Source organism: Hyla sarda, chromosome 1, assembly GCF_029499605.1.
Source record: "Hyla sarda isolate aHylSar1 chromosome 1, aHylSar1.hap1, whole genome shotgun sequence".
Classification (NCBI taxonomy): domain Eukaryota; kingdom Metazoa; phylum Chordata; class Amphibia; order Anura; family Hylidae; genus Hyla; species Hyla sarda.
This window is the reverse complement of record NC_079189.1, coordinates 379,794,368-379,807,969: the sequence shown is the minus strand read 5'-3', so window position 1 is coordinate 379,807,969 and position 13,602 is coordinate 379,794,368. Positions and strand designations below refer to the sequence as shown.

Genomic DNA, 13,602 nt, shown 5'->3' with positions numbered 1-13,602 from the left:
TCCTTCCAGTACTTATTAGCTGCTGTATAAAACAGAAAAATGTGAATTTCTCTTCTGTCTGACCACAGTGCTCCCTGCTGACACCTCTGTCCATGTCAGGAACTGTCCAGATTAGAAGCAAATTCCCATAGAAAACCTCTCCTGCTCTGGACAGAGGTGTCAGTAGAGATCACTGTGGTCAGACTGGAAAGAACTTCACAAATTTCTCTGTAGTATACAACAGCTGATAAGTACTAGAAGGGTTAACATTTTTAAATAGAAGTGATTTACATATCTGTTTAACTTTCTTGCACCAGTTGATTGGAAAAGTTTTTTTTTTCTTTCCCCCGTGTCATTTCACATTATTACACACAACCAAATTTGTGGTCTTATTTGTTTAGGTTCCTATGTATGGATTACTTGGCTGGTTACCACCACCTGGTGAATATGTAATGAGAATGGCACCTGTGGAAATATGTTTAGTGAGACAAATAGTGCCTTGTTCAATACTTCACCCGCTGTACATTTCATAGATGTTGTCGGTCTTCTCTTAATTTACAATCTCAGCCTGGACTAAGCCTTTCCAAATCCTCCACAGTATTTGGGCTGCTAGCTTGTACTGAACAGATAGTATTATTATTAATGCTCTCGTCGCTCCAATTTTACTGACTTTTTTTTCTTTTTCTTCTTGATAGGAGTTAAAAGTGGAAATACTGTAAATGAACTTGCTGTCAACCATCCGGCAGAGGGGGGTGATGATTCAAGACTAAAATAGAGCACTTTATCAATTTACCACACTCAGAATGGTCCTTGACATGAAATGCCTTAAAACAGACCACAATTCAGAGGACTGAAGATTTATTAGGACACAAGCAAACTTGGAAGACTATTCTTATTTTATTTTTGTTCTTGTATGTTTTAAAGCCTTTTAACAGACTGAATAATAGGTTACTGCAAGAATACAATGTCTTAGAGGATTCTAGCACATTCAGATGAAAATAGAGGCCAAGGCTGGACATCATCTTGAGAAAGGTCTGCTCTTTCACTGCATAATATTCTGGTAAACCTTTTGTAATTGCCTTTCATGTGTTCTGAGGAGGGGGCAAGTATGCACATAACGTCTTCATTCTCATCAATAACCTTATGAAGATGGCCATAACCACAGGACCAAATGACATCACTTTTTTTTAGCTAGTGTTCTAGGCCAGTGAAAGTGCATACCGTATATACACCATGTTTCCTTAGTGTATTCTAAGAAGCCTTCCCAGGTATTTCAGCAGTAAGCATTTAAATGGGGTTTTAGTCAAAGAACCTGTGATCTGTTTTGGTGGTACTTTGTGTATTTATAATCATGTCCTATTTGAGTGATGCCTGAAGATTTAAGATAAATAACCCTTACACAGAATGATTCACTTTGCTGCTATAAGAGTTTGTCGCCTTAATCTTATCCTGTGCAAATGCTGCTTCCATGTAGTGTGTTCAGTTTATGGCATCCCTCACTTGTCTTTACATACTACTTTTAAGGGCATCATTTTAGAGAATTTACTAAATCTTTAGTTTTAATTTCACTGCCTTAATAAGTGTAGTACTTCCAGACTGCAGCTTTAGTTGTTTCTTAATGCATATTTGCACATGGAAGGACCAGGAATTAGCGATCATGTCATTGCAGCTACACATTGGTAATGAGTTGAGAGACTGTTCTACTAAGTTATAGGCTGATGTGGAGCCATCAACTTAAGGCCTCATGCATTATAATGACTGAAAACATAGGCCAATTGGCTATAAATCTCTCCAAAATTGCTAAGCAGAAAAGCAGATGGTCCCAAAGCCGCTGTAGCCTTCCTGTGGCAACAATTGCACTCCATTTCTATGACCCTGATTACCTGTGAGCTCAATATTTTTTATACTGTTGTGAATATTCTTATACATCCTTTCTGCTGGGTAACTATTTACCCCAATCACCATCTGTCTGCATCATGATCCCTTAATCTACTTACATGACTGTTATTCTACTAAACTGTGAATGTATTTTTAATCAAACCATGAAGAAGAACTTAATGAAATTACAAAGTATGAAGGAAAATCAATACTTTATGTAGATTGTATGTTTTTTTTTTGTTTTTTTATAACTGTGGGGTTGGTAGTGTGTATTTATCTTCTAAAATTAAATTGTACAGCAAATGTATAATTTATGACCTTTTTATTGAGGATTAACATAGATTAAAGAAAACCTACAACATTTTGGACTTTTCTATGGTTGAATTGTTGCACAATAAAAAAAGTGTTTACTGATGTGAAATTTCAAGAAATGTGTACCTGCGACCATTTAAAGGGTGCCTATCATTAAAAATAAGTTTTTATATGTTGTTAAGAAACCTATTTCTATTAGGTTTCTAAATACATGTTATTAAAAAAAAAATTATTTTAACTTGGGAAACCTCACCACTAGGTCTCCCACATGTCCCGACTGCTAGATTTTGGACTCGTGCTGCTGGCCTGGCATGAGTCCAAAATCTGACTGCAGCCGGGACACATGACCAGTGCTGCTCCCGGCCTATCAATCAGACCAGCGGGAGCGAGCGCTGTGCCCAGAGCAGCTGCAGACATGGCCAGCTGAAGAAAGGTGACAGAGGAAGAAGTTCTCACCTTCTCCCTGCAGCTTCTCTGCTGCTTGCCTGCTGCTCCAGACTCCATGTACCACCATGGAACTGAGGGCCGAAGTGGTGTCCCCCCAGCAGGCTTCAGTGACGTAGCGCCTGCTGGGGCACACCTACATCCTGCCGCCAGCTCACTCTGAGCAAGAAGAAAGGTACAAAACAGACCTTTTTTTTTTTTTTTTTTTAAAGCTCTTAAAGGGGTATTCCGGGCAAAAACATCTTATCCCCTATCCAAAGGATAGGGGATAAGATGTCTGATCGCAATCTCCCTGCAGCAGCCCGCATTCTATGCGTTGCTGCGTCTGCAGCTTTGGAAACTGCCGGGCTTCGGGGACGTGACGTCACGCCATGCCCCCCTCCATTCATGTCTAAGGGAGGGGGCGTTGCATTCATTACGCCCCCTCCCATAGAAATGAATGGAGGGGGCGTGGCGTGATGACACGTCCCCTGAAGCCCGGCAGTTTCCAAAACTGCAGACGCAGCTACGCATAAAATGCAGGGAGATCGTGGAGGTCCCAGCGGCAGGCCCCCCCCACGATTAGACATCTTATCCCCTATCATTTGGATAGGGGATAAGATGTTTATGCCCGAAATACCCCTTTAAAAAAAAAATTTTTTAAAGGGCAGTGGGGATGTTAGGTGTAGGAAGGGAACATAACATGAGTTAGTTTAGGAAAGTTTATTTAGTGGTCATTGGTATTTAATAAATCTGGTGTACATACACATTAATACCACACAAATGTGAGAAAAACATCTAGCTAGTCTGTTTTATAGAAATCACAAAATGGCAATGCAAAAACTATACACAGAAATGACTAAAATCAATGATAAATTCCTCCATTTGGGTCTGTTTCCAGCCTAATGGAAAGATTTTCACAGCCTATTTATTTTTTTGGGGCTAGTTCACAAGGGGCGGACCCACGGCGTATTTTACGCTGAAGATTTACCGACGATGGACCCCTAAAGTGTGCCTCCCAGATGTGCGTGCTCGGAGCGGCAATCCGCCACTACGGGCAGACACACTGATGTTCGAGTCGCTGTGTGCATGCGCAGTATACTCACACATCGAGGCTGCTCCCGTGCATGCGCGTGGCGACTTGCACATCGCAGCAGTGTGTCTGCTCGTATCGGCGGATTGCCACTCTGAGCAAGCACATCTGGAGACACACTTAAGGGGTCCACCGTCAGCTGATCCGCTGCATAAAATACACTGGATCCGCCCGTGTGAACGAGCCCTTTGACTCACTCCTGGTGTTGGCTAAAAATACTGTGTGAAAAAACAGCATCTACAAAACTGCATCTACATGTGCAGGGGTTCTGATGAACCTGTCATTGGTATAGGTTTGTGTTCATTAACATTAAACCTTATAGAGCTTGTAAAGCAGCGTCACTGCAGTATAGGGTATCAAGTAGTGCAGCAGTTTTTCTCTGAACTGAGAATCCATGTTGGAATGAAGACACTCGGGATGTTTTAAATATTTAATGGAAAACAATGGTGTATAACATAATTATATCCCACACAGCCAATTTACAAAGATTGTCCACCTTGTGGCTTTACAGAAAAGTAACCAGTGCACTTAAAAATCAGATGACTGTGTCCTGCAATCTGCACATTAAACAGACCAGAGCAGGTGCCTTGTAAAATGTCAGTCTCTTAACTGATCTTTTATACCAGTTTCACAGCAGGAAAATACTTGTGTGCAGAAAAGTCAAACTCAGGGGGTACCTGCATAAAAAGACAAAATGGTTAGTAAACATGCTTTTTCTTACATGCCGGGGGAGAGTTATCAAAACCTGTGCAAAGGAAAAGTTGCCCATAGCAACCAATCCGATTGCTTCTTTCATTTTGCAGAGGCCTCGTTAAAAATTTAAGTGAGCTGATTGGTTGCTATGGGCAACTTTTCCTCTGGACAGGTTTTGATAAATCTCCCCCGCTGTGTTTTGTTCTCTTTCCTTTTTTTAATGTTTTTACCAGAAAAAGCATATGAACTCAGAGTGCACCATAGCAGCAAAATTCACTTACTTCCTCATTTTATCTTAAGGAACAACCCATGTATATGAGGCAGATGTGAAGTGCAAAACCTTTTTTAGGGTGCTTTCACACCACGTTTTCAGCCTACGGCTGCCAGATCCAGTGGGGGAGGGGAAACAGTGCACTCCCGTACCCCAGCCCGAACCGGTGTTGAAATCCATTGACTTTAATGAGCCGACCGTAGTCACAGTTTGACTCCGGTCGGCTTATTTTCGAACCGTATCCGGTTTTCTAACCGGACCTAAAACCGTAGTATACTACGGTTTTAGGTCTGGTCACAAAACCGGATACGGGCAGAAATGAGTCAAACGGTGACTCTGGTTGGCTCATTAAAGTCAAGTCAATGGATTTCAGCACGGATCCGGCAGCCATAGGCTGAAAACGTGGTGTGAAAGCAGCCTTATAAAGAGCAGAGTCTTCCATATTTAACAGGATTTACTTGTCAAGCAACACTTTTCACATCTCACTGTTGGCACATGGCTTCTGTAGTGTGAATGTCATTTATGGATTTTACCTACAGCACACAGACATGCACCATCCCCACCATGTTCGGAATCTGAATTTCCACGGTGAAAATTCTGCAGTGTGCACGGTGCAGCAGAGTCCCATTGAAGACCATGTTAGGCTGGGTTCACACTACGTTTTGTCCCATACGGGAGCGCATACGGCAGGGGGGGAGCTAAAAGCTCGCGCTCCCGTATGTGACCGTATGCGCTCCCGTATGCCATTCACTTCAATGAGCCGACCGGAGTGAAACGTTCGGTCCGGTCGGCTCATTTTTGCGCCGTATGCGCTTTTACAACCGGACCTAAAACTGTGGTCAACCACGGTTTTAGGTCCGGTTGTAAAAGCGCATACGGCGCAAAAATGAGCCGACCGGACCGAACGTTTCACTCCGGTCGGCTCATTGAAATGAATGACATACGGGAGCGCATACGGTGACTTACGGGAGCGCGAGGTTTTAGCTCCCCCCCCTGCCGTATGCGCTCCCGTATGGGACAAAACGTAGTGTGAACCCAGCCTTAGGCTGCTGCATCGGAATCTTAAAGCAATATTTCTCCACTTGAAATTCAGGAGTGTGAATGTAGCCTTATATTAAAGCCCATATGTACAATAACTAAGAGCTAAAAACTGATACAGCACTAATTGAATTTGTTCTGAATTTCCAAAAGTTACACACCTGTCTTCAGGTTGTGTGTGGTATTGCAGCTCAGTTCCATCGAGTTGAATGGAGCCAAGTTATAATACCACACATGATCACACCAGGTGTGGCGCTGTTTTTGTTATAAATTAGCTCTTTTTTTTTTTCTTTTCCTGGATAACCCCTTTTAAAGGTTATGTTCACACATTACATATACTCTGCAGATTATATGTTACACAGCAGTTTATAAATTACTTGCCCTAAAGGATTCAATGAATACCAGAGAGAAGTCATGCACTGCTCCCTCCAGCCCTGCTTATCAGTTTTATTAGGAATGCTCCTTTTAAACTGCCTGGGAAACCAGTTCAGGCAGTTTATTATGTACCCCAGTTCATGGTATCAGTCTAGAAGAGTTACAGACTCCAGGCATAAAGATATTGTGCCATATGTCTAATTACAAAGAAAAAAAAATAGCACAATATATGAGCAGTTTTTCATAAACTTCCAACCTATTTTGCTAACAAATAAATAAGTAGCACACTATACTAATAGATCTCTTTTAGACTCACAGAGAAATCTTCAACTCTACATATACTAATCTTCGGTTAGTCATAACATCAAGAAAGTCAAACTAATAATCTTTTTAAGTAACAGAGTACATATATTTGTCATGTTGGATTTACCATCTTATACTAACCAGTGTTAATTTTCACAGCAAATTTTGATTTAGTTTTCATCACCTAAATCTACAGTAGACAGATTTTATTTGATAGAGTTAGTTTAAGTGTTTCTCTGGAATTTGCATACACCTTAAGGGGTACTACCATGCTGACAACTTATCCCCTATCTAAAGGATAGGGGATAAGTTGCCTGATCGCACGGGGTCCCGCTGCTGGGGACCCCCACAATCTCACACACAGCACCCTGCTCTCATTAGGCCCCGGAGCGAACATCACTCTGGGTCTGATGACTGCCGATCACGGGGCCAGAGTATTGTGATGTCACAGCTCTGCCCCCATGTGACATCATGCCCCGCCCCCTCAATGTAAGTCTATGGCAGGGGGAGAGACGGATGTTCGCTCCGGGGCCTGATGAGAGCGGGGTGCTGCGTGCGAGATCACGGGATCCCGCGCGATCAGGCAACTTATCCCCCTATCCTTTAGATAGGGGATAAGTTGTCAGCACGGTAGTACCCCTTTAAAGCAAACGGACTAGGCCCCTTTCACATTATAAAGTTGTTCCGTTAAAAGATCCGTTACAAACGACCGTTAGAAAAGCCATGTTAAACAGTGGTTACACAATCCCATTCAAGTCTATGGGCTTTTTTTTTTATTACCCGTTATGAACAGTTATGGCACGTCATGAATAACGGCCGTTAGTTGTGATGGGAGAAATAACGGCACATGCACTAATTTTTCTTCCGTCACAAGAAACGGGTAAATTAACGGCTGTTATTTTTAACATTGAAGTCTATGGCAAAAGAATATCCATTATTACTTCTGAGCATGCTCAGAAGAGTTGACCTCAGCAGACTCCTGCAGGACTACTACTTCTTCCATCATGGAACAGACTTGTTTCCATGATGGGAGTAGTAATTCCCTGGCTGTAGAAGTCTGCCAGTGGCTGGGGAGGCTACATTAGTGTTTATACTACTACTACCACCACCACCCCCCATCATGGGTTGTAATACAGGGGCTGAGGGATTGATCGCATTGGGTTTCACTTCTGAGACCCGATGCGATCAGACGTTATTAAAGGAGAACTCCAGAATATAATAATTGTCGCCCATACTGCCGGCAGTATAAAAAAAAAAAAAAAAAAAAAAAAGCTCCCCCGGTAACCAGCTCCGGTCTCCGCCGCAATCCACTTCCTGGTTGCCGGTGGTCGGAGAGTCTTACTGCGCTCAGCCAATCACCGGCCAGCGATAGGGTGAGCGGCAGTGTGAGAACGCTTCAGGACACAAAATTCTTCACTACACCGGCACCTGCGGCCGAAAACGTCACACTGCCGCTCAGCCTATCACCGGCCAAGTCGGGACTTCACTGCGGCCGGTGATTGGCTGAGCGCAGTAAGGCTCTCCGACCACCGGCAACCAGGAAGAGGATCACGGCGGAGGCCGGAGCCGGTTACCGAAGGAGCGAAGGAAGGTATGTACATCTTTATTTTCTTACTGCCGGCAGTATGGGCGACAATTTTTATACTCTGGAGTTCTCCTTTAAGCAGGGGAGCGGGCGGCATGGTCCGCAACCCTGCGATGTATTGTGTTTTAACTTTTTTTTTTTTTTTTTTTAAATCTCCCGCGGGGAGCCCTGAATGCTCAGAAGGACAGTACTGAGGAGCCATTCGGTGCTCCCAGCGGGGTTTCTTAAATTAACATATTGAGTGGCAGCGTGGGCCATATTGTATATTAAAAGCAACGTGGGAGCAAGATATATACTGCTGCAGGGGTGGAGGGGGGGGGTCTCATATAGCCTATATATCTAGCCCCCCAGCGCATTTATAATATGCCCCCCGCATTTGTCATAATATGCCACCGCAGCGCTATGACTGAAAAGTATATCTATCAGCAGCGCATAGTGCCAGCGGGCGGCCGGTAATACTGATAGAAATACTTTTCATACATAGCACTACGGCGGCATGTGTATATAGAAGCGCTGTGGGGGGGGGGGGCAGATAACGCTGTATGTCTGCCCCCCCCCCACAGCACTTCTCTATACACATGCCGCCGTAAAACCGTAGTATACCACTGTGTTTAGTCTGGTCACAAAACTGGATACGGGCGAAAAATTAGTCGACTGTCGGCTCATTCAAATGAATGAGATAGGAGCCAGTTCCGGCTGGTTTTCCCATCCTCCAGCTGGATCCGGTCCCCGTATGTCAGTAATGTTATGTGAATGCAGTTACTACCACTTCCTTGGTGTCTATCTATATGCTATACAATCCTCAGGGAGTGTGACATTCTGCTGTGAGCCTAAACACTGAATATTGCAGAAGAAGAAACTTATCCTCCATTCTAACTCCCTATATACAGTGGAAATTTTTTTTTGCATATCAACTGGCTCCAGAAAGTTAAATAGATTTGTAAATTACTTCTATTTACCCCTTAAGGACCAGGCCAATTTTATTTTTGCATTTTCGTTTTTTCCTCCTCGCCTTCTAAAAATCGTAACTCTTATATTTTTATCCACAGACCCATATGAGGGCTTGTTTCTTGAGTCACCAATTTTACTTTGTAATGACACTTATTTTACCATAAAATGTACGGCACGACCAAAAATATATTATTTATGTGGAAAAATTGAAAAGAAAACTACAATTTAGCACATTTTGGAAGGTTTTGTTTTCACGCTGTAAACGTTACGGTAAAAATGACATTTTCTTTATTCTGTGGGTCAATATTAGAGATGAGCGAACTTACAGTAAATTCGATTCGTCACGAACTTCTCCGCTCGGCAGTTGATGACTTTTCCTGCATAAATTAGTTCAGCTTTCCGGTGGGCTGGAAAAGATGGATACAGTCCTAGGAGACTCTTTCCTAGGACTGTATCCACCTTTTCCAGCCCACCGGAGCACCTGAAGGCTGAACTAATTTACGCAGGAAAAGCCATCAACTGCCGAGCCGAGAAGTTCTTGACGAATCAAATTTACTGTAAGTTCGCTCATCTCTAGTCAATATGATTAAAATGATACCCATGATTACATACTTTTCTATCATTGTACTGCTTTAACAAAATTTCAAACTATTAACAAAATTAGTATGTTTGAAATTGCCCAACTTTGACCACCTATAACTTTCAAATTTTTCCGTATACGTTGCAGTATGAGGGCTCATTTTTTGCGCTGTGATCTGTAGTTTTTATATGTGCCACTTTTGCTTATACTTTACTTTTAAATCACTTATACATTTTTGGGGGGATAAAATGTGACAAAAAAAAAAAGCAGCAATTTTGGACTTTGTTTTTTTACGTTTACGCCGTTCACCATACAGGATAATTATTATTATATTTTTGATAGTTTGGACATTTACGCACGCGGTGATACCAAATATGGTTTTTTTCACGCTTTTTGGGGGTAAAATGGAAAAAAGGGGCAATTTACATTTTTATTAGGGGAGGGGATTTTTCCACTTTTTTTTATTTGTTTTAACACTTTTACACTTTTTATATGCCCCATAGGGGACTATCTATAGCAATCCTTTGATTGCTAATACTGTTCAGTGCTATGCAAAGGGCATAGCACTTATCAGTGTTATCTGCGATCTTCTGCTCTGGTCTGCCTGATCTTGACCAGAGCAGAAGACCCCAGGAGACAACTGGAGGCAGGTGTGGGTACCTCCGGCTGCAATGTTGGATGATCTGATCCCCGCGGCAGTGCTGCAAGCGATCCAATCTTCCATTTTAACTGCCGCGATCTCAATTGATCACGGCATCTGAGGGGTTAATGGAGGACCGCTGATGTCTGCCATTACCGGTGGGTCCCTGGCTGCTGATAGTATTTGGGACCTGCCTTACACCGGTCCGATGCTCGCAGTCATGTGCATGACATAAATGTCAAGTACCACCGCACCATGTACATTTACGTCCGTGGACGTTAAGGGGTTAAAAAATCTTAATCGTTCCAGAACTTATCAGCTGCTGTATGCTCCACAGGAAGTTGAGTTGTTCTTTCTGTCTGACAACAGTACTCTCTGCTGACACCTCTGCCTGTGTCAGGAACTGTCCAGAGTAGGAGCAAATCCCCATAGAAAACCTATCCTGCTATGGACAGAGGTGCCAGCAGAGAGCACCCTGGTCAGACTGAAGAGAACAACTCAACTTCCTGTGGAGCATACAGCTGCTGATAAGTACTGGAAGGATTAAGATTTTTAAATAGAAGTAATTTACAAATCTGTTTAACTTTCTTGCACCAGTTGATTTATTAAAAAAAAATAAAGTTTTCCAGCAGAGTACCTCTTTAATACTGGTGGAGTTGCTACAGTGACAATTGCTAAATATTTACAAATATTTTGCTTTACTACAGAAACCGTAGTGAGCAGCATTCTTACTACACCCTTTCTTTTCTATACTATACTGCATATAGTCCAGCACTTAAATTGCCTCCACTATATTTCTTACTATATTGCGACCTACTGTTAGGCTAAGATGGTCTCTAGTAACAGAGACCAGAACAGAAAACAGGAAGTAGGGGTGGGGCATAGATGATATTAGAAGGAGGTAGAAGCCTGGTAAAAGCCTGGTCTGTGTGCATGCCAGCCGAGTCTGTCCACCTCTTCCAGAGGGTTCACTAACACTGGACCTGAAAGGTAAAATCAAGGCTAACCACCTCTGACTACCCATAAAGTTTCTGGGAACTTCCCCATCATCAACAGTTCATTGCTTAGACCAGAGCTGTTATTGTGATGCAATCTCTTCCTTGTCGCTGTTTAGTTATTACCTTTATCAGAAGTTCACTACTTAGACCAGGGCTGCTTTTGTGATGTAATGTTTTCCTTGTTGTGATCCTTTCTGCTGAGGTTTCTTTTCTACTCATATAGCACTTTATACACACAGTACACAAATAACACACCATCAATAGTGACCACTACATTCCCCCACTAAAGTCTGCTTGTTTAATGTGCAGAGAGGAGGAGAGCTTGTGAGTAGGTACAGTCATGTCCATAAATTTTGGCACCCCTGAAATTTTTCAAGCAAATTTAACTATTTCTCACAGAAAAGGATTGCAGTAACACATGTTTTGCTATACACATGTGTATTCCCTTTGCGTGTATTGGAACTAAACCAAAGAAGGGAGGGAAAAAAGCAAAATTGGACATAATGTCACATCAAACTCCAAAAATGGTCTGGACAAAATTATTGGCACCCTTTCAAAATTGTGGAAAAATAAGATTGATTCAAGCATGTGATGCTCCATTAAACTCAACTGGGGCAAGTAACAGATGTGGGCAATATAAAAATAATAACTGAAAGTATATAAAAAGGAGAGAAGTTCACTTAGTCTTTGCATTGAGTGTCTGTGTGCCACACTAAGCATGGACAACAGAAAGAGAAGAAGAGAACTGTCTGAGGACTTGAGAACCAAAATTGTGGAAAAATATCAACAATCTCAAGGTTACAAGTCCATCTCCAGAGATATAGATTTGCCTTTGTCCACAGTGCACAACATTATCAATAAGTTTGCAACCCATGGCACTATAGCTAATCTCCCTGGGCGTGGACGAAAGAGAAAAATTTATGAAAGGTGTAGACACAGGATAGTCCAGATGGTGGATAAGCAGCCCCAAACAAGTTCCAAAAGATATTCAAGTTGTCCTGCAGGCTCAGGGAGCATCAGTGTCATAGCGAACTATCTGTCGACATTTAAATGAAACGCTATGGCAGGAGACCCAGGAGGACCCCACTGCTGACACAGAGACATAAAAAAAACAAGACTACATTTTGCCAAAATGAACTTGAGTAAGCCAAAATCCTTCTGGGAAAATGTCTTGTGGGACAGATGAGACTAAGATAGAGCTTTTTATTAAAGCACATCATTCTGTTTACCGAAAAAGGAATGAGGCCTACAAAAAAAAAGAATACAGTACCTACAGTGAAATATGGTGGAGGTTCAATGATGTTTTGGGGTTGTTTTGCTGCCTCTGGTACTGGATGCCTTGAATGTGTGCAAGGCATCACGAAATCTGAGGATTACCAATGGATATTAGGTCACACTGTACAGCCCAGTGTCAGAAAGCTGGGTTTGCGTCCAATATCTTGGGTCTTCCAGAAGGACAATGTCTCCAAACATACGACAAAAAGCTCCCAGAAATAGATGACAACAAAAGCGCTGGAATGTTCTGAAGTGGCCAGCAATGAGTCCAGATCTAAATCCCATTGAACACATGTGGAGAGATCTTAAAATTGCTGTTGGCAAAAGGTGCCCTTCTAATAAGAGAGACCTGGAGCAGTTTGCAAATAGAGTGGTCCAACATTCCGGCTGAGAGGTGTAAGAAGCTTATTGATGGTTATAGGAAGCGACTGATTTCAGTTATTTTTTTTCCAAAGGGTGTGCAACCAAATATTAAGTTAAGGCTGCCAATAATTTTGTCCAGCCCATTTTTGGAGTTTGGTGTGACATTATGTCCAATTTGCTTTTTTTCCTCCCTTTTTTGGTTTAGTTCCAATACACACAAAGGGAATAAACATGTGTATAGCAAAACATATGTTACTGCAGTCCTTTTCCGTGAGAAATCCTTAATTTTCTTGAAAAATTTCAGGGGTGCCAACATTTACGGCCACGACTGTATATATATTGCTCTATAATTACCTCTATGCTTTTGCTGCTTCTAAAAATAGTAAACAGCACAGAAAAACAAATGAGGCTATCTAGGTATCTTCTACTACTGTACTAGGCAGAAAAAAAAACACAATAATGAATTAATCAACACAAAGCGCTCCATAAGAATTCCTCCCTGTTTGTTTAGATAATATGCAGTTACCAGGTTGTCAGACTGAATCAGGACATTCCTGTTCCAAATCAGCTAAGAGAAATGCACTGAGGTCAGATGCAGCACCCTGTTCCCTGAGGTTGTTAGGACAAAGGGCCACTCTTGTTGAACCAAGAGATCCCCCTACATGCACACCCCAACACATTTTGGAGCCACTGGTGGCATTACCTAAGAGGCAATGACCAGTGACCTTCCGGAGCATATCTTGTCTGGCCTTCACCACCACCTCCAGTTTTGCTGGGATAATGGGGAAAGAGACATTAGAGAGTCCAGACAGGAATGACAACTGCTCCACTGAGCAAGGATGTCT

General features: G+C 42.3%; 2 protein-coding genes across 7 annotated transcripts in view; one reads left to right on the top strand and one right to left on the bottom strand.

Annotated features, from left to right (window-relative positions):
* GOLM1 (golgi membrane protein 1) overlaps nucleotides 1–2,266 on the top strand; it is a 93,886-nt gene extending 91,620 nt beyond the window's left edge. For 2 of the 3 annotated variants that reach the window (XM_056524482.1, XM_056524467.1), the window contains exon 10: nucleotides 675–2,265. In XM_056524482.1, coding sequence (XP_056380457.1) covers nucleotides 675–754 — 80 coding nt within the window. In that variant the 3' untranslated portion in view covers nucleotides 755–2,265. Of the gene's footprint in view, nucleotides 1–674 lie in introns of all 3 variants that reach the window. The other variant, XM_056524477.1, reaches the window with a different exon arrangement.
* A 1,836-nt stretch (nucleotides 2,267–4,102) lies between these two features.
* Nucleotides 4,103–13,602, bottom strand: part of NAA35 (N-alpha-acetyltransferase 35, NatC auxiliary subunit) — an 89,442-nt gene continuing 79,942 nt past the window's right edge. For all 4 annotated transcript variants that reach the window (XM_056524453.1, XM_056524427.1, XM_056524435.1 and 1 more), the window contains exon 23: nucleotides 4,103–4,362. In XM_056524453.1, the coding sequence (XP_056380428.1) occupies nucleotides 4,303–4,362 (60 nt within the window). In that variant the 3' untranslated portion in view covers nucleotides 4,103–4,302. The remainder of the gene's footprint in view (nucleotides 4,363–13,602) is intronic.